Genomic DNA, 19,155 nt, shown 5'->3' with positions numbered 1-19,155 from the left:
TATATCTTATAATCCTTCACACAATATGATATAGTATATTTGACAGGTGAGTAAAAACTTTCATTTGACTAATAATATATCAGTAGTTGCACTGCTTATTCACATTATGTGATCACCTCAATATGGGAACAAATTTCATATGTGAAATTATTGTTTATTCATGTCTGATATCAACAAAAACCCTCCTAATATTTTCCCAAACTAAGAGAATGATGCACAGCATATTTCTACAACTGAGTTTTCCTCACGGGGAGGGAAAAATGTTTGGCAGGGCAAGTTTCTAATCAGCCCAGTGTTATATCACATGGCTGGTCTTACTCTGAGCTCTAGAGGCGGAGATCCAGCCCACTCAAGGCACTGAAATCGGATTTCTGGAAGGTGGAGAGAAGTGATGTAAAATCACCAGAGGCAACATTCGACCAAGTGTTGAGTGGGGCGGGGGTGTTCTCATGAATTAATGTTGTCGCTGTAGGAGGGGTTTGGGAAAAATAAAGAGCCTAATAGTCCCGCTGTTCACTGTGCGTTCATGTAGAGTCAAGTAACAAGGTGAGTCTGGATGAAACATATTGATAAGTTACACTCCACTTACTGACAGCCACAGACAGATCATCTGCAGACCAGCAGTGTCTCCCGAAGATAAGAATAAGTGCAGTTACACCAATGTTAGAATATATATTTATATATAGTAGTGATAAACAGGAAATAGAAATGACAAAACAAAGCTCATGTTGTTTTCTAAATCAAGGAGACGAGCCCAAACAATCCCATCAGTAACCACTCTTGAAGGTAATAAAATAGAGTTGGTTCACACCTATAAATATCTGGGAATCTTAATTGATGACTCGCTTACCTTCAAACCACATGTAGAGAATCTTGTGAAAAACCTGAAGTTAAAACTGAGATTTTATTTTCAAAATAAGTTGTGTTTCTCTTTTAATACAAAGAAGCGGCTTGTTGCTGCAACATTCTTGCCTGTGCTGGATTATGGTGATATTCTATATGTGAATGCTTCTGCTCAATGTCTTCGAATGGTTGATTCTGTGTTTCATGCTTCTCTGAGGTTCATCACTAACCGTAAATTTCAGACTCACCACTGTGAGTTATACTCTCAGGTAGGATGGCCTGCTTTGGTAAGTCAGAGGAACTCTCATTTATACAGTTTTATATATAAGGCAATACTTGGGTTGCTGCCTTCTTATATATGTTCCCTGCTTGTAATGAAACATGCTGGTCGGTATTCTCTTCGTCCGCATGGCTACTTGTTGCTTTCTGTTCCATTTGCCCGAACTGAACTTGGTAAAAGAGCTTTTGTCCATTTAGCACCCTCGGCTTGGAACAAACTGCAGAAGGAATGGAAAATGACTGAATTAATTTCATTAAGTGCTTTTAAATCTAAACTACGAATCCTTGAGGCCAAGTCCATAACATGCAACTGTTTCAATTGGATTGATTGTCATTTTAACTGACTTTTTTTTTTTTTTTTAATTTTATTTAATTTTATTTGTATTCTTTCACTTATTGTTGCATGTGTGTTGTTGCTGCCTGTGTTTGAGTAATTTCTGTAACTGTGAGACATCTGCTGCTGCCTATCTTGGCCAGGTCTCCCTTGAAAAATAGGTTTTTAATCTCAATGGGATCTTCCTGGTTAAATAAAGGTTAATAATAATAATAAAATGAAAGGTAGCTGTGGACAGCAATGATGATGCAAGCTGAGGCTGGTATTTCTCTGCTTTTGCTGCTGCAGCAGGCTGCAAACCAGAACAGCTCATTCAGACTCTCTGTGTGTTGCAGAGCTGGGAAAATAAATAAATAAACAAAGTGTAGGTGTTTTCTCATATTCTTTAGGTTTCCCGATAGACTGGTGGCGACATATAACTACAGTCATGCCCACAGGTATTTGTTCGTTTTCATAACTCTCAATACCAATATGGATTTGAAATGAAGCAATGCAGATGTGAGTAAAATGCAGACCATTACTGTTAAATTACAGGTTTTGACAAAAATTTTGCATTAACTTAAATTAACCAATACCCCACCCCACCCCCCCCAAAAAGAAAAAAAAAAACAGTAGGGACTGTTTTTAAAAAGTGGGAATAAAGTGCAGATTTTTTTTTCTTTTTTTTAAAGGAGAAAACAGAAAAATAAAAGCTAAAAACCATGGCATGTATAAAAACAAAATGGAAAAAAAAATAAACAAATGAAATATGCAATATTCATGAAGAGGATGATAAAATATAAAGCAAAGATTAATATTGTCATCATAATAAAATTCTATAACATAATTAGCAGTACTGATATTGAACAAATATTAAATTATAAAAAAATGAAAAAGGGCAGCATGGAACATTTAAGTTAGCAAGTGTCACAAACCAGGCTGCACGCACGACAAAAAAAAAAACAGAGATGCATAGGGATGCCATCCAAACTATTTTATTTTAAGTAAATAAAACAGAAAAAAGAAACTTTGCACAAATGGGTGTGTGTGTAGTCAGTACCATCAGTGGTGTAGAGTGGTGTGGAGTCCATAGGTGGAAAAATGGTGTATGTAATGTTGTTAAATGCAAGAACCCAACTAAAAGCAACCACAGTCCAACAGGGTGTCTCAGGGAAATGAGCTGATGCATATCTGGGTTCTAATGGCTTTTTGTGCAGTCCTGGCACACTGAGCCCATGTTGCCAGTGTCACTAATTGTGAACAGGAACTCAGCCTCTCCAGCGCCTGCAAACAAGACACAAGTAGGCCAAAAGGAAGGCAGGGTGCAGTGGGTTGTCACACAAGTAAAACTTTATTTAGACAGCATATTAATAGATATTGCATTTGACAGTGGACTAGTAAAAATTATTAAAAAAACAAAACAATAAAACAAGTAGAAATAAAGTGAAATGATTATTAAAATTAACAGTAGTGCAAAAGGAAACCCTACAGATTGGAATCTATAAACTAAACATGAATCATGTAAATTGGTAATTCTGATATCTAATATCTCTACATTTCATATCTATGGTTGGGCCTCATGTCACCAACAGCTGCTGGGTACTATTATTTGAGTCATGCTGCCGCACTATCTCTACCTTTCTTGGCATATTTGTGGAAACTTCACATCTTCTGCATGTTTTTCCAAGCCAGTGGGAATCTTTCTGTTATCTTCTCAAAGCAGCAGCTCCTTTTTAAGTGTTTTCTAGCAAAGTCTAATCTGGGTTTTCTGCCCATGAGTGTAAACAAGGGTTGAAGGAACGTCCTGATGGATGTTTTGTTCTACAGTAATAAAAGAACTCTGTGAGTAAGAAACAAGAGCTGTGAAAGAGATTCAGATCTTTTTTCTGGTTGGAAATAGAATTCAAACTGTAAAATATGCAGAAGTCACAGTGACACTTATGTCATAACTATGACACAGACAGAACTGATTATAGAAAAATTTCATGACTTAAAACTTTTACCCCTTAAACGTTTTTTCCTTACACAGCCCAGGATTGGATTTGGGAGCCTAACAGTAAATCTTGGCAAGACAGCCAGCAAGTACTAGATGGCTGAATTGCATCATTAAATTACCATTGACCTTGAAAGCAAATGAAATTTATTCAGGTGCATTAGCAGACAGCCTTCAGATGCTAAAATCAATGTATTCTACCTGTCCAGCACCAAATGGCAGACAGACAGAAAGTCATAGTAGCTGGTGAAAATACAGTAAGCAGAGCATTTAGCACTAACATGGAGCTAAATGAATAAATCCATGATCATTACGACAGAGTTCAGTGTGAGATCTGGTTCTGATCATATCAACATATTTCTCACTAGAAATATGGGGGCGGCTGTTGTAAAGACCCACCTTTTAGCACATCCCAGCACACCCACTCACTTCACCAGATGCACCTTGTTTAGTTCTCTCACCTTTGATTGGGTGTGGTGCTTGTCCTTAATTGCACTCACCTGTCACACGTTATATAAGGACTGCATTCACTTTCAGCTCACTCTTTCTTCACTCCCACACGGGGGGCAGCAGAAGTGAGGTTCTGGTTGGGGTTTTGATTTTGAGAATAAAAGGAGAACCCTGTGAATGATTGATGACTGCTTATTCTCATTCTAATCGGATGAGCCCATGATGATGACTACTTAAACCCTGAGCCTTCCTTCCTTCATAACACCTTTATATCTGAACACATTCATGGTGTCAGAAATAAAGCATGTAATCATTGCAGAGCAACATTTACTACACAGCCATGTGCTTCAAGATGCACACAAACCAGACTGTGGGAAAGTGCAGTTACTGCTGAAAGACAGTTCATCGCTCATTCTTGAGCTCAGCTTGAACTTGAAATTTCAGATATGCGTTTATTTAATAACAGTAAGAAGCTTCCCAGTCTGAAAACTGGAACTATCCTGTGAATACAGCGAGCTCCAGGGTCGTGTTTCTCCTGCAGTGAGCGTGATCTCAACCTGAGCTTATTTAGACACTGATTCCTCTAAAGACATCAGCTCTGAGCGGTATTTGCAATAACAGCCTGAGGCATTCATGAGGCAGGGATTTTTATAGGATGTGTATTCAGTTATGGTCAGGTGACTGGAGTGTTTAGTGCAGAGACTGAACATATTCAAAAAACAAAACGGTGACAATTGCTCTGTTTCGTCACATGCGAAGTTCAGACTGACTCATTAAAAAATAGTTTGTTTTAAATTATGCATTTATGGTTGGAAGGGCAGATAGATGATCTGTTAAAGGACTGCACCTTTCTGTTCACATCCTCAAAGACACTGATACAACGTCATCTTAAATGTTTTGTTGTTCTTACTTTTAGGTTTGATTTGACTTCATTTAACCACAGTACAAAAATCAAATAAAAGTAAACTCAAGCAGGCTAAACACTGGTGTGAGTCTTTAATGGTCCCAAAGTACTAAAAGAAAATACAAAGAAAGAGGAAAAATAAGTGTTTATTTTGTGACTTATACCTCATATAAGGCTTTGTTTGATGAGGCTAAGACTGTTTAATGAATGACTGGTAAACTTTGAACAAGAAATCTGGTGCAAACTGCAGAGAGAAACTGCAACTTAGTTCAGTATAATTAACAGCCAGCTCCCACCCATTATTCACCCCCCCTGGAACCTGATACAGAAGACTCTCATTCACAGTTCAGTCCGTTCACCCCTGTTTGTGCCTCTTGTCAGTGCAGTCAAGAGCTGTTCTCCAAATGGATGTGTTTGCAGTTCCAGGCGACAGGCATAAAGGATGGTACCTTTCTTTAATGGCTCCAAACACAAAAGGTCCAGAGTTCGCCTGGCTGGACCCATCCAGACTTTACTGCAACTCCCAGGTATGCCGAGAGAAAAGAAATGTTGCTAAAACTATTCGCTGAGCATGACAAACCTCACCTCTAACTGCACAAATACACATGCAGTCTCTCTTATCATGTGCACATTCATCATTTTATGCTTTTTTTCCCTCTTTGCACTCGATCCAGGCTCTTGCAGACTGTGCCAAAGACCTTCTCAGTCCTTTCCAAAGTGACAACATTGACTTGGTTGCTGGCATGGATGCGATGGGATTCATTCTTGGTAAGAAAGCAAAGAACTTCACGTTTAGAGGTAAAATACAGGGCGAGTTCAGAGAAACTAAAGAGTAATTTTTTATTTTAAGACGTTGTCAGTGTGTACATTACGTAGGTCGGGAAACCTGACCCTTCAGGCAAAGATACTAAATTTAGAAAAACTCTGCCTCTAACACATGGCATGGCAACGTGAAGCTTCTTTTCTCGCTCTGTGGGTGTGAATGAATGTTACTGATGTTGTCTTTTCAGGGGCTTCTGTTGCCACCGCTCTTGGAAAAGGTTTCCTGGCTGTTCGCAAAGCAGGTCACCTATGTGTCCCCACCCAAGGCCAAAGCTACACAGACTACACAGGCAGGGAAAAGACTATGGAAGTAAGACTGGATGTGCTAAGACCAGGTTAATATTTCTTTTTACCCTTAAACCCTGTTATATAATTTACTGAGAAAGATGTTTGGGCAGTTTGTGGATGAGAAGGTTGATAAATGACTGATTTCAGCTCTTACATTTCTAAAAATATGACAAAATCATTTAATTATTTATTTTGTCAAAGCCCAGTCTTTCTTTCTCCAAACTCCCCTGTCTTTCTTCTAGCACAGCACCATCTGTTGTCAGCTGAAGCAACTGATATTGAACAAATACCAGCTGTCATAACAAAGATGAATGCAGAAAACTATAAAACTGGTGTAAAGGCCTTTGTCCAGAGAGACGTAGAAAAAGTGATCAGATGAGTTATCCTTCACAATATTCTCAACGACAGGGCGAACGTGTGTAACGAGCACGCAGAGAATAGCACAGGCCTGAATGTTTGTTTCATTGTAAATCAATGAAAATATGCCCTAAATCAGGGGTGTCCAACTCCAGGCCTCAAGGGCCGGTGTCCTGCAGGTTTTAGACCTCACCCTGGGTCAACACACCTGAATGAAATGATTAGTTCATTACCAGGCTTCTGGAGAACTTCAAGACATGCTGAAGAGGTAATTTTGCCATTTCAATCAGCAGTGTTGGATCATGGACACATCTCAAACCTGCAGGAGGCTTGGAGTTCTCCACCCCTACCCTAAATCATCGCATGATTAAACATTTCCTGACAGGAATGATGTCTGGCAGGATGACACAATGACAGATCATTGAACAGCTAAAAACGATGTGAGCCACATGCGATGGCCTTCACATATTACAGACGGAAGATTCTGGATAATGTGTCAGAATTCATCATAACACTGAATGAGGGAAAAGCTTCATTAAAACTGCCAAGAAACACTGAAGCTGTTCAAGTAGCTCAACACCTGACTAAGATGCTTTATTTCCTGTAGAGGAATGTCTTCTGAAGGTCCTGCCTGGGTCACTGCACCATCTCCTGGTGCAATCTGGTATTACATAACATGCGTAGGCCAGTTTAGGACATGAAACCACAGATGTTGGTTCTTCAGAATCTGTTGACAGCCTGGATTCATTTTTGAACATCAATTTGCAATACGTACATTTAAAGAAGAATCAAGTCTCACAAATTCCTACAATTTCTACTTTCTACATCCTCTCCAGCACAAACACAGTCTGGTGTGACTGTGTATAAACAGGTGAATGGAGATCCACAATGTTAGGGAAATGAGTATTCTCTTAATCTGAGATTTGAAAACAAAATACTAGAAGCCCCTAGAACAACATTAATGGGAAACTTATGCATTAAAATATAACTGTTTATTGTCAGCATTTGTTTTTGTTTCTTTCAAAAACACAAGATGTACCATTTTCTTTTAATACTTGTCCTCGTAAACAAAAAGAGTTAAAGAAGAAAGACTGAAGGAGACATTAACAGTCGACATGTGTGTCCCCGCCGCAGGTTCGAGGGTGTTGTTAGTGGACCAGTGGATAGAGACTGGAGGCACAATGAAGGCTGCCATTCAGCTGGTAGAGAAACTGGGAGCCACAGTTGTAGGTTTGTCAGTCAATAAGTTAACAGTTACAGTGCTGTGCAAAAGTCTTGAATTACCCTTCTTTATATTTTGTTAGGAAAATGTAAAAAAAGATGCAAAAATTCATTGGAATGTGGAAATCAAGGATAAAAGGCAAAAACTGAGTTTCTTCTAAATCCTTAAAGTAGTCTTCAGGAATAGTTTTCTAGGGTTTTTGATGAACATTTAAGTTCTTCTGTGAATGTTGGCTGCATTTTGCTCTGTTCTCTGTCAATACGACCCCACATTATGGAAATAATCGACCATAACTGTGTTTTTCTAACTAGGTATGCTTTTACTGCGCTGTTTTGTCAACAAAAAAAAAGAAGAAAAATGAAGCCAGATCCGTCTTCCACAGGGCATTAGCCACTGATATTCAGTCCAATCCTTGTATAATTTGGCATTCTTCAGCCTTTTCACTCAATTTCCCATCCTCAAGAATAGTTTCTTCCACTGAGACCATTTCTGATGAGGCTTCAGTAAACAGGAGATGTATCTGAAGGGCCAGATGCATCTCAAGTCCTGCATCAGATCTTTGTTGGATTTGTCTGTTTCTTAAGGACATAGGACTTGAGGACACTTTCAGATACTGCTTATCTACTTTAAAATGTTTTTAAATCAACCACTTTTTCTTTTGTGCCCTACTTTTCCAGTTTGGTCAAAGACACACTTGTCCAAGATATGCTAACTTTTCAGCAAATAGCTCTTTGGCAATCACCGTGTTGGTGCAAAAGAAAAGCAGCCAAAGAAAAACTTTGAAAGATTTCCAGAAAAGCCTGGAGAACTACTGACTGGTTTAAAAACAGAGGTCAGTGCGCTTGGAAGCAAAACATAAAGAAGCAAGGGGTTGTTCAAGACTTTTGCAAAGTAATGTATTATATAATAACCGAATGACTCTCAACACTTGATTGTAAACATCTCACTCTGCAGGCGTCGCAGCTGTGGCTATCGAGAACACCGAAGGAGGAAGGTGGATTAAGGAAAACTACAAATTCTCTCACTGCATACCCGAAGAGCTGCAGAGCCAAATTGATGGAAAATACCTCGACTCCTTCAAAAGCTTCAACAACTGAACAAGTTAACGTGATTCCTTAAAGGTTCAGCAAAGAAGGCAAAGCACAGAAATTTTATAATAAATGTATAGATATATTTTTTAAGAAATACAGTGAGCTCATAGAATAGCTGGCTTTTTTTTTTTAGATTTATTCTATTTTAAATAACCGAAACAATTTCTATTCTATTATTTAATGTCCTAACAACATGTAAAGCTCACCATGGGAAAATGAAAAATATGAAAACCACATTAGTTTTGATACTGACCATAAAAGTCTGTGATAAATTTGATTGTAAACAGAAAGAATATACCTTTCAAGTATCTTCATTACAAATATGGCTCCCAGTCTTTGGTCTGGGACCTCAGCGTGCGATGGATAAACGGAGAAGATGATGAACAAGATATAAAAACAAGAACAAATTTTCTTTTTAGCCTCTAACAAATATAACTGGTCACTTTAATGCAATGAAAAAAAAAGAAGAGCCAAAAAAACAAATTCAACACGAGCAGAATATGACTGTTAAAATAAACTACAGCAGCAACAAGATTTAAGATTGAATTGAAGCCCTAAGTGAAACGAGACTCTTTCTGGCAGGACGGGAACATTTTGTGTGTAATTCCTGTGTCACTCCACAAGAATCTGCACACACATCCCGTGGAGGAAAAAGCTTTCTAGGCCAGGAAAAACTGAAATTAAAACATGTCAGGAAGGGAAACATCTGAATCCCTCCTCCCTCCCCGACCACAGAAATCCTTCCCGCTGAGCTGGACGGCAGCCGTGGTCATTTTCCACTCAGAAAACTCCTCGCTTTCAGTCCGTACCATCGATTTTAACCTCCTGCTCCCATCCTTACTGACAGCAGTTGGACTGTTTCTTCTTCGATGCAGCGTACAGATTGTTAGAATTGCTGTTAATCCCTGAAAGCAAAGCTTAGTTTTAAAGCGTGCGACAACTACTTTTGTGATTTGGGATTGTCTGGATACTCACTGACAACATCTCCGATTTGCCTTGATCCGCTTTTCTCCAGCTCAGCAAGAACGTTGGTCTCAAACGCTAATGATGCAACCCGAAAGAAAAACTCTCTCACGTTTTCCCCTGCAGCAGATACAGAGAGCATCTGTCAGGGCCTGTGTGAAAACTACTGCTGGGGGACTTTATATTTAAACAGACTTAAGGAGAAGCACTGGAGGTCTATAAAGAAACTAAAGCTAGCTCAATAGGCTTTGGACAAGTAAATCTTTTTATTTTTTTCTGTAGTTTTGTCTCTGTGCATCGTAGGATTTAAATCAAACAATCAAAATGACAGTCAAATGCAGAGCTTTAGCTTTTATTTAGGTGGTTTTAAAAACTATGCATCAACTGTCCATGAATGACAGTGAACCTATACAAAGCTGCTGGTTTTCAGAGAATCAAAAGCTACCTGACAAACCAACATGACTTTGAATACAGGGATTGTTTTTCCTTTGCAGTCTATGACTGAAAGCATAGATCTCATTCTTCCAGGCTTTTACTGCCGCCCTCTGTTGGTGCTCGTTTCAGGGTCTCTGCCTTCAGATCAGGCGATGGACTCCTGGTACTGAAGGACATACCACTCAGAAACTCGTGGTTTGCTTCTGCAGTATGCTTTGGCTCATTATCCAATTGCACTGAGGTGTTTGGGTGAATCTGAGCACAGAGTAAAGCCCTGTACACTTCAGAATTCATCCTGCAACTTCTATCAGCAGCCACGTCATCATACGTGCACATGCCGTAACACTGCCTCTGTATCTGATGGATGAAGTGGCACACTTCAAATCATGAGCTGTTTCTGTTTCTCCATACCTGTCTCTTATCATCATTCTGGTACAAGTTTATCTTGATTTCAGCTGTCTGAAGATTATTTTTCAGAGCTCTGCAGGCTGTTTTGGATGTTTTCTGGCAAAATCTAATCTGGACTTCTTGTTCTTGAGAGTAATCAGTGGGTTCCATCTTGAAATGAACCCACACTCCTCGAGTGTTCTTGACCTGGTTAGATGTTGTCAAGTTGTTTTTCATAAACAAGGACAAAGTTTGAAAGCATCTACTTTAGTTGTCTTCTGTGGATTTTCAGGCCTTCTAGTGATGCTGAGCTTTCCAGTGCATTCGACTTGGCCACTGCTAAAGCTTTTGTTCTCTCTGAATATTTTCTGGTAATAAACAGCAACAAACACATTTTTTTAATCTTTCTAGATTACAGTAGCTGTTATTCAAGCAGTGTAATACAGACTTAGGTGCAAATTTGGTAACTCTGGAACTGAACACTTTGCATTTACTACCAAAATATTTTCATGTAAACAATCGACTGCAGCGTCTTTCCCTGAGGAACAGTGTAAACAAAAACCAAAAGCTATTCTGGCTGAAGCTATAGAAATATTTTTCATCTCTAACACCTTTTGGAGGCAACCGCTTTACTTGTATTAAAATCCAAACGCTCACCTGTCAGCGATGAAACCGCCCAATACTCAGCTTGGATCTCGTTTGCTAGTTTGAGGGCATCTTGTTCAATCTGGGAATACTGAGCAGGTGACTGTGAGACAAACCAGAGAATACAACACATTAGCAATAAGAAAACAAACACAACTGTTTATTTTATTGTATCATGTTTACTGACTAACTCATAAAAACAATGTCTTCCTAGCAACCGAGCTAGCTTAAGTACGGCTGTTTAAATACATAATGTCTTAGAAACGTTCCTGTGTGTGATTTCCACCTCGGTCACAACCACTTTAGGGTGTAGTAAAGGAGGAGAAACATTTCTGAGGTTCGAGCTTGGATACGCTTTGTGCTCCTGGCACCTATCCAAGCATTCACATTTGACTCCAGTATATACAACAGAAATGTCCGCAGGCACGTCCACTTTAAACAGTAAAAGACGTACGCTGAGGTCCTTCTTGGTGCCCACGAGGAACAGCTGAACAGCGGTGGGGTCGTTCTCTTTCAAAGCGTCTTCGAGCCACTGCCTTTAGATGGAAAAAGACTGCATTAAATCCACCAGCTGGGACAACAATGAGATAAAGGCACACAAATGTTATTCTTATATTATATATTTACCTTACATGGCCCAGAGAGGCAATATCATTTACATCAAACACGATTATAACAACTGGAAGAGAAGAAGAGATCATTTTACTGCGTTAGCAGCTGGGAAAGCGACTGATATTTTATTCCTTGGAAACAGTGTTTTAAACGGAGAGACTGATGGAAACTTACCCTGGGCTCCTCTGTAGTATGTAGAAGCAATGCACTTGAACCTCTCTTGGCCTGCGGTGTCCCACCTTTAACACACAGAGAGCGGCTGACGAGCATAATCAGAGTGACTTTTTTTGTATTAATGCATTACATTTTCCGGATCAGACTTACAGCTGCAGGCTGAAAGGAACACCCAGCACCTCGAAGCGCTCCATCTCAAAGTCAACACCGATTGTTGCTTTGTAGTTCTTGTCAAAGGTATCCTTGCAAAACCTTAAAAAAAAAAATAATCTATTGCAAATATATGCACTTATGGTCGGCAGCAGACTACATCATTTGGACAGGTGACCAACTCTGACAGGGGGGCATTCAAGAAAAAAAACACAGAAAATTGCTATGCTTATTTACACCCATACATGCACAGAGAAATTTAGCACAAAGTGCAAAAAGATCTGTGTTAGATTGCAGAGGCAAAGGAGCTTAGCAATTTTCAGTAGGTTCACGCTTCGAAACTAGCTGCACACGCTGATAAATGGCCTGTTTTTAGTTTCAAAGAGACATGAGGGGTCCTTTATAAAGTCTGACCAAAGTTGTGGGGGCACATTGAGTTTACTGGGTGGGCCTGGATCCCCAGGTCCCGATCATAAAACCGACACTGCCTGCATTTGTTAATAAAACAAAGTATCTAATGTATGATCATGGCAGACGCATAAAGGAACTTATTACAGAAAAATAAACTACAAGTGACAAAACGTGACACGGTTGTACTGCAATTTAAAACGTTACAGTCTCAAACTGTGTACTTCCATACATGTGGTAGATGTTGTACTGCATGCAGCGAGGCTCTCTAAGTGGTCCAAAACTTGTGTTTTCCTCATGCGCAGAAGTGACGGGACCACAAACCATCAAAGATTATCATCTTTCCTAACAAGCATTATTTTTGGTGTTGTGGTCACAAACACAGCCATTACAAAGCATAAGTACAGTAAAGCATATCAGGGCTGGAAATAGATGCCCCATTTTTATGTTTTCTACCTTTTTTTCATGCTTTTAACAACTGCTTCATACTTTTTTGATTACCGTGAAACCTAAAGCAATTGTAACACAGGTTAAGTATTGTGCTTCCTTGAACTCCCTCTGAGTTATTCATTTCCCCAAATTCCCTCTCGCCTTGCAGTCACATATGAAGCGAGTGTGTCTTAGTTTACCTATTAATCAGGCAGGTTTTCCCCACAGCCAGATCCCCCACCACGATGACCTTGGATATTTTAAATCTGCTGAGAAGAATAAGAGAAGCAGCAGCAAGTAAATAAGAGCCACATAAAGCAGATCGCATACAGCAGCTTCACACTGCGGCACTCACCCCACAGTGCCGGTCCGCTGCTCCTGACACGCAGTCTTTACTTTATTGTTGAAATCATTTTTAGTGTGGATGGCTGCCTCTTTTCGGAAACACTGAAGAGAGGAGGGCGGGATCGTGAAGATGTGAACTTTTCTAGAAAGATAAGCAGGCAACTGGGGTCACTGATTTTACCTGAGGGAGCTGAGCGATGACTCGGTCCCGTCGAACAGGAGGAAGGACGCTCATGGCTGAAATGCGGACGGACATGAGGCCTCAAGGAAAACAGCAGCTGGACAGAAAGACAGAGGGAGCGGTGTAAACAGTCTGCTGTTTATCTTTAAAGCCACCCAAGTTAAACGAAAAATCTACCGAGACAGAAACGGGTTTAGTTGACCGAGTATACAAGGCAAATTCTAACCAGCATTAAAGTCAATATTTGGCATAAGCGCCTTTATTTTTCAACAATCTGAACTCTCTTAGGGAAGTTTTCTTGTCAATGCTTTAAGTAGTCTTTAGGGATAGTTCTCTAGGCTTCTTGAAGCATTCAAGGCTTTTCTTTGGGTGCTGGCTGCCTTTCACTCTGTTCTTTTGTCAACATGAACCCACACTGCTTCAGTAATGTTGAGATCCAGGCTCTCGAGAGGTGAAGCCATGATCTATAGTGTTCCATTGTGCGTTTCAAGATGTTACTACATTGTGGATGAATCTCTGTTGCTGTGTTAGTATTTCCATCAGCTTTAATATGATCGCCAACACCACTGGCTTGTCACCGATTTTCAGTTCAGTTCTTTTTGACAGCCACCTTTCCACTGAGACTATTTCTTTAGTGAACCACAGATCTCTCTCAGGTATTGATATTTTTATTTTTTAAGGAGGTGACTTTCAGATTCGGTTCATCTGCCGTAAATATCTTACTTCTACTTCTGTTGTGCTCTACGTAGATTTTCTTAAGCACACACGGCACACCATCCTGAGATATGCAACTTTTCAGCTAATAGTTCTTTAAGAATCACCTGGTTGGTGCAAGGCTGCTATTTTTTGTCTGTCAAGCTGTGTTATTTTTGATAACTTTCATAGATTCAGCTAACAAAGTGGCAACAAATAATCCTAATAACAAAGGGCTAAAAAGGTTTCTGTTATGTGTACACTCGTTCATCCCTCGATTTAGGTGCCTTTTTGTGCTTGAATGATTCATAGGTCAGCGTAGAGTGACTTAAACACAAATATATTCCCGTGAAATTAAAGGACTGGACTGAAAATGGGTGAAAAAGCTTAAGAATAGTGATGGGACGTTCTGTATCGAGGCTTCGGAGCGTGTGTCGAGTAATGGAGGGGGCGTTTCCGCGAAGCGCGTATCGAGGCTTGCTTCATTTATGGGAGGAGCTGAAAATGATGACGTCCGAAGCCTCGCTGCCCGGCTGTACCACGTGACTGGTTCATGAAGCGGTTCGAACTTTGCCGCAAATAATCATTTTCCATACTGCCAGCATAAATATACACAGTATACTGCCATCACTGCAATATAGATGTTTTACACACTCCTTTTGTTGTTGACATTTACAGGCTGTGTGCAAAATGCCACACTCTTCAAATTCATGCCAGCTATTATTTTTACGTCCAGTAGGTGTCCTGCTAGAGCAAATGAAGCTTCATGAAGCTTCGCGTTGGGGTGAACCAATTGGATGAAAAGCTTCAGTGCTTCATGGGGCTTCATCTGCCCATCACTACTTAAGAAAGACCACTTAAAAAGAACAAAAGTCACCTTGGAAGAAAAATATAAAGAAAATCAAAGGTGGCTCGAGTCTTTAGCACAAACTGTAGTTAACTAAAACTATTATGCTGATTATTATTAGAAATCCCCAATTTATTGTCTGTTGACCACGTCTGCACCGAAGTTCGGATAAGAAGGTAATAAAAACAAGTGCTTAATTAGCCGTAGCTTTCTGAATGTGGGATACATCAGCTCACGCAGTTTTTCCTCTAACTTCTTTCAGGTTTGTTTGTTTTCGTTTCCCAGGCTACCAGGACATAGACAGTACCACAATTAGCCAGCCTCTTTAAAATGTTATTTTCCTAGAAATAGACGCGACCATGTAGACAACAGCAACAGTTTGTAAAACCAGACAACTGTGATCGGCCCTGAGCCCCTCAGTGCGTGGATCACATTTAATCCTATTGTTCATCAGAGCTTCACGAAAAGAGGAAGAACGCTGTTTTTATATAGTCTAACATATAGCGGAAACCTGAAGACTGGGCATCAAGTTGAAGGAGGAGCGCTGAAGTTACCCCCGAAGAAGAAAAACCGCAGGAGTTACTCAGAGTTAACTCCTGAAAAGCAGCAGCGGGTTTGGAGATGTTACGGGATACCTCAGAGTCTCCGTATGGTCCGCTCGGTCCTCTTTCCTCCTCTGTTCTGCTTGTATTCGTCCTCTAACAAAGACGCTCTTCACTGTAAATCAATTCAGCTCCATTGTTAACTATGAATGTGTGTGAAGATGAAACGGATGAGCGGAAGTTGTGGGGATCGGCAGACTGGCACCGCTGCAGCTGCTGACTCAGGTCCCTGGATTTAGTTTTTCCTCCCACATTTTTCCCTGCTCGCCCCCCTGCTGGAGGAAAGAGGAATGATCGGATATAAGGGGCTCTGTCACTTACATTGTTAACTTTGCTTGTTTGTTTTTCTTTGTTACACTTATGTGATTTTTTTTTTACTATAATAGAAACCATGTTTAAAGGTCACAATGCGGGAAATCCTTCTGCATGCACAACAACAGCCCAAAAACAAAAACCACTGTACATATCTTCTATTTCCATTTTATAATACCACCCACTTTCACCTAATTCCACGTAACTCGAGTATTGCTTACTTTTAATGTCTTAGTTTTTTCCCCACAGAGGAAAAAAACTATAACTTCCTGTCCTTCAATACTGACTCTTCTGCTACAGAGGGCGCCATAACACTCTTTTGAATATCTGTCTAGTTGTAAGCGCAATAAATAGTAGTTAAATTTCTAACAGACATAAATCACTTGCTTGCGTTATTATATTATGTCACATATAGCAGTGCAGGCCTACATACATACACAAACTTGCACATACTAGATTTGTCTTTACGATGCAGCGACGTGTCTTATTAAAATATGAGGCAGGGATGAAAAAGTTATTGCTGATGTTTTTATGTATTTTTGTGTGTCTAATATCCTTGTTGATATTGGCAAATAGGCAGCATTTGTATGGAAAGGTTATACAGAAAATAAACAAACGCCTAATATCATAAGTAGTATCCTTATGATTCTCCATCATTGTACTCACTGTTTTCTATATTCAATCCAGTCTTTTTTGATCTCTAGAAATATACTTACATAACTTTTATGTCATTTTTTTCTACTTTCCTCTTGGTTATATCTTTCTTGAATTTTTTTAAAATCTCAATCATAATTTTTACCTGGATAAATTAAGGATAATGTAATAGTCCCTTAGCCAAAAATTAATTGCATTAATTGCAATTCCAGCTTGTGATAAAAAATTATCTTCCTGGCACAAAATCGTTTCATATCATTCATAAGATTTATGTTTGACAGATTCTAAGCTAACAATCGTTTTACAACAGTTTACATACCAGAAATCATTTTTTAAAATGTCAGCAAACTTTCAGTTAGTAAACAGATGACTTTTACAGGCAGGTTAGTTACTGTCAAATGGGTTCATTTTAACGAGTCATGCATTATTTCCAGCAACAGCAATGATATGTTTGCTCAGTAATAATAATAAAAAAGACATCCCATTGCTCGCTTACACTATCAACACATCCCTTTATTCTTCTCATCCCTATGATGTTCATAGTACACATGTAAATAAAGCTCCGGTTGCAGTGCTCAACATGTTTTTATTTTGTTTTACTTTTTGGTTTCATGTAATGTTTTCAAACAGTTCAACACATATCAGTAAACACAAAAATTGATTCTGTGCAGGTTGGCACACAAACTATGTGCTGTGTGCTAAAAGCATTAATGTGTTCCCCTCTCAGAATGGAGAAACATGACAAGATAATATTTTTCTGAGGTAAGCGTTGTTCAGCAAGTGAAATTTGATAAACTGGAATGTAATATCTTGATTCATTCATTCAAATCAGAGACTGGATCTATATCTTGATCTATCTATATCTTTGTATAAGGTATTCAAAACTTTTTTTTGTTATTTAAAGGTTAGATGTGGAGAAACCTGTGGACTGGCTGTGGTGTTTAGGTCAACGCTAGGTCGCATAAAGGGAAGCAGACATTGATTTATTTTTAAAACGATGACACTGATTAGATTCATTCACCGAATTGTACCTTTTATAGCTTTATTATTTCTGGAAGTTAGAAATCAGCCTATAGCTCATGTAACATCTGCTTCTATCCTGTCATACTCCGTTTCCCTCATCCATAATGAGCAACAGCACGGGTCAGCTGAACACATCCTACACAAAGAAAAATCTTCTGGAGGTCACAAAACAATTATTTGACATATTTCTATGTGATTCTGTTCCTCACTCTGCCGGCCACACCCCTTGACAGGTCACCTAGACAACCACGTACACACATACTACAACACTAGAAACCACCAAGTATCCCACAACATGTAAGCTTCACCTGGAAAAGCCCAGACTGGCACTGTAATACCGAACAATGTGTTTGTTAAATGTGTATCATATTTGAGCCTCACCCCCTTCCTCATTCAGAGTGCACCCTCGATTCCTTTCCTCCGGTGTTAGTCCCGCCCACCGGGAGATGCAAGCGGAGGAACCGAGGAAGAGACACATCAGCCAATAGTCAAATGTGCTTTAGATGCTTTCTAAAAATGGGAGACGTGAACCGGAAGTATCTGTGTGTCAGCTGGTGGAATTCTCTAAATTTTAAGGAAAGGCGCTTCAATGCTTCCTTTATTATCTTCTTTGACATCGGATGCACTGGACGATCGTTTTTTGTTGTTGTTGTTGTTGTTTTAGGAAATGAGATTACCCGATCACGTCCCATAATCACAGCAACATGCCACCCGACAGCGTGATTAACACTGCGTTTTCAATCGCTTCAAGCTTTGTTAAACCCACAGGTGAATGCAGATGTGAGATTTGCTTCTCATCATGTTGTCGCAGGAAGAATCCATATATTAAAAATCTTAATGAATAAATGAACGGAGATTATGACCCATAACAAAATGATACAAGTAAATTCATGCAGTTTGTGTTAATTATGTTCACTGCTACAGTGCACCCTTTAGGATCATTTATTTATAGAGGAGTTATAGCAGGTCCAGGTGAAGGAGCACATATGAGTTAACTGATCTTAGGTGTGAATGTCAGTATATATCCAGTCTTTGTGTGTTAGCCCTGCAAAAGTCTAGCAATCTGGGTGGACCCTGCCTCTTGCCCTATGACTGCTGGAGTTAGGTTCCAGGTTCCCGTGACCCTGAATTTGACCGCAGTCAAGGAGAGGAGACCAAGCAACAGGCATTTATAAAGCATGTCAATCAAATATGACACGTGACACAACTACTGCTTGTTTTATCATCTCAGACCTGTGTTATTTTTAAATAAATTCACTGCATAACACAGTGGGACAATCACACAGATAAAAATTGGGAAAGGAGGAAAGCTTCACAAAGATAAATGAAAACATGAAATAAAAAGGGGCAAGGGCAGTTTGTGTATCAAAGCTGTGTGCAAAGCCTCAATAAGGGCATAAAAACAGAATCTAGTTTTCTCACAAAAATCCCTTTTGATGAAGGTAAAAACACTTCTGCAAAGAATATACCTGTGCATCCTTTGTTATTTATAGGTCGTCTGGCAAGCGTCTCACCCAGACATGATTTAGGAAGTGAGACATCCGTCAACAAAGATTATTTTCCAGGTCACAGCCGGGACGGAGGAGACGAGGAGGCACAAATCAGAGAAAGCCTTTAAACTCACACTGACTGTTCATCAATAAAAGACAAAATGACACGTCATCACCTCTGTGATTTTAAATACAATCTTTATTTTCATGGTATCACTCAACAATCCAAAATACACAGTTCCT

General features: G+C 39.5%; 2 protein-coding genes across 2 annotated transcripts; one reads left to right on the top strand and one right to left on the bottom strand.

Moving 5' to 3' along the window:
• Positions 1-5,146: 5,146 nt before the first annotated feature.
• LOC146619133 (uncharacterized) lies at positions 5,147-12,648 on the top strand. The gene is made up of 5 exons (XM_085370945.1): positions 5,147-5,309; positions 5,457-5,550; positions 5,793-5,939; positions 7,384-7,479; positions 8,426-12,648. Exons 1-5 carry the CDS (start codon positions 5,187-5,189, stop codon positions 8,566-8,568), a joined length of 603 nt encoding a protein of 200 aa, XP_085227071.1. The 5' UTR covers positions 5,147-5,186; the 3' UTR covers positions 8,569-12,648.
• rab34a (RAB34, member RAS oncogene family a) lies at positions 9,322-13,366 on the bottom strand. Its single transcript, XM_085370193.1, has 10 exons — positions 13,292-13,366; positions 13,121-13,212; positions 12,966-13,034; positions 11,929-12,030; positions 11,779-11,843; positions 11,620-11,671; positions 11,447-11,528; positions 11,005-11,095; positions 9,538-9,645; positions 9,322-9,467 (listed from the first exon to the last, which is right to left on the bottom strand). Exons 1-10 carry the CDS (start codon positions 13,364-13,366, stop codon positions 9,400-9,402), a joined length of 804 nt encoding a protein of 267 aa, XP_085226319.1. The 3' UTR covers positions 9,322-9,399.
• Between the last annotated feature and the right edge of the window lie 5,789 nt (positions 13,367-19,155).

The sequence above is a fragment of the Diplotaxodon limnothrissa genome, linkage group LG14, assembly GCF_057381915.1.
Source record: "Diplotaxodon limnothrissa isolate DT_005_m linkage group LG14, D_limnothrissa_male_GT1.1, whole genome shotgun sequence".
Taxonomy (NCBI): domain Eukaryota; kingdom Metazoa; phylum Chordata; class Actinopteri; order Cichliformes; family Cichlidae; genus Diplotaxodon; species Diplotaxodon limnothrissa.
Note: the sequence above shows the minus strand (reverse complement) of the source record. Positions and strands in the feature narration are given on the sequence as shown.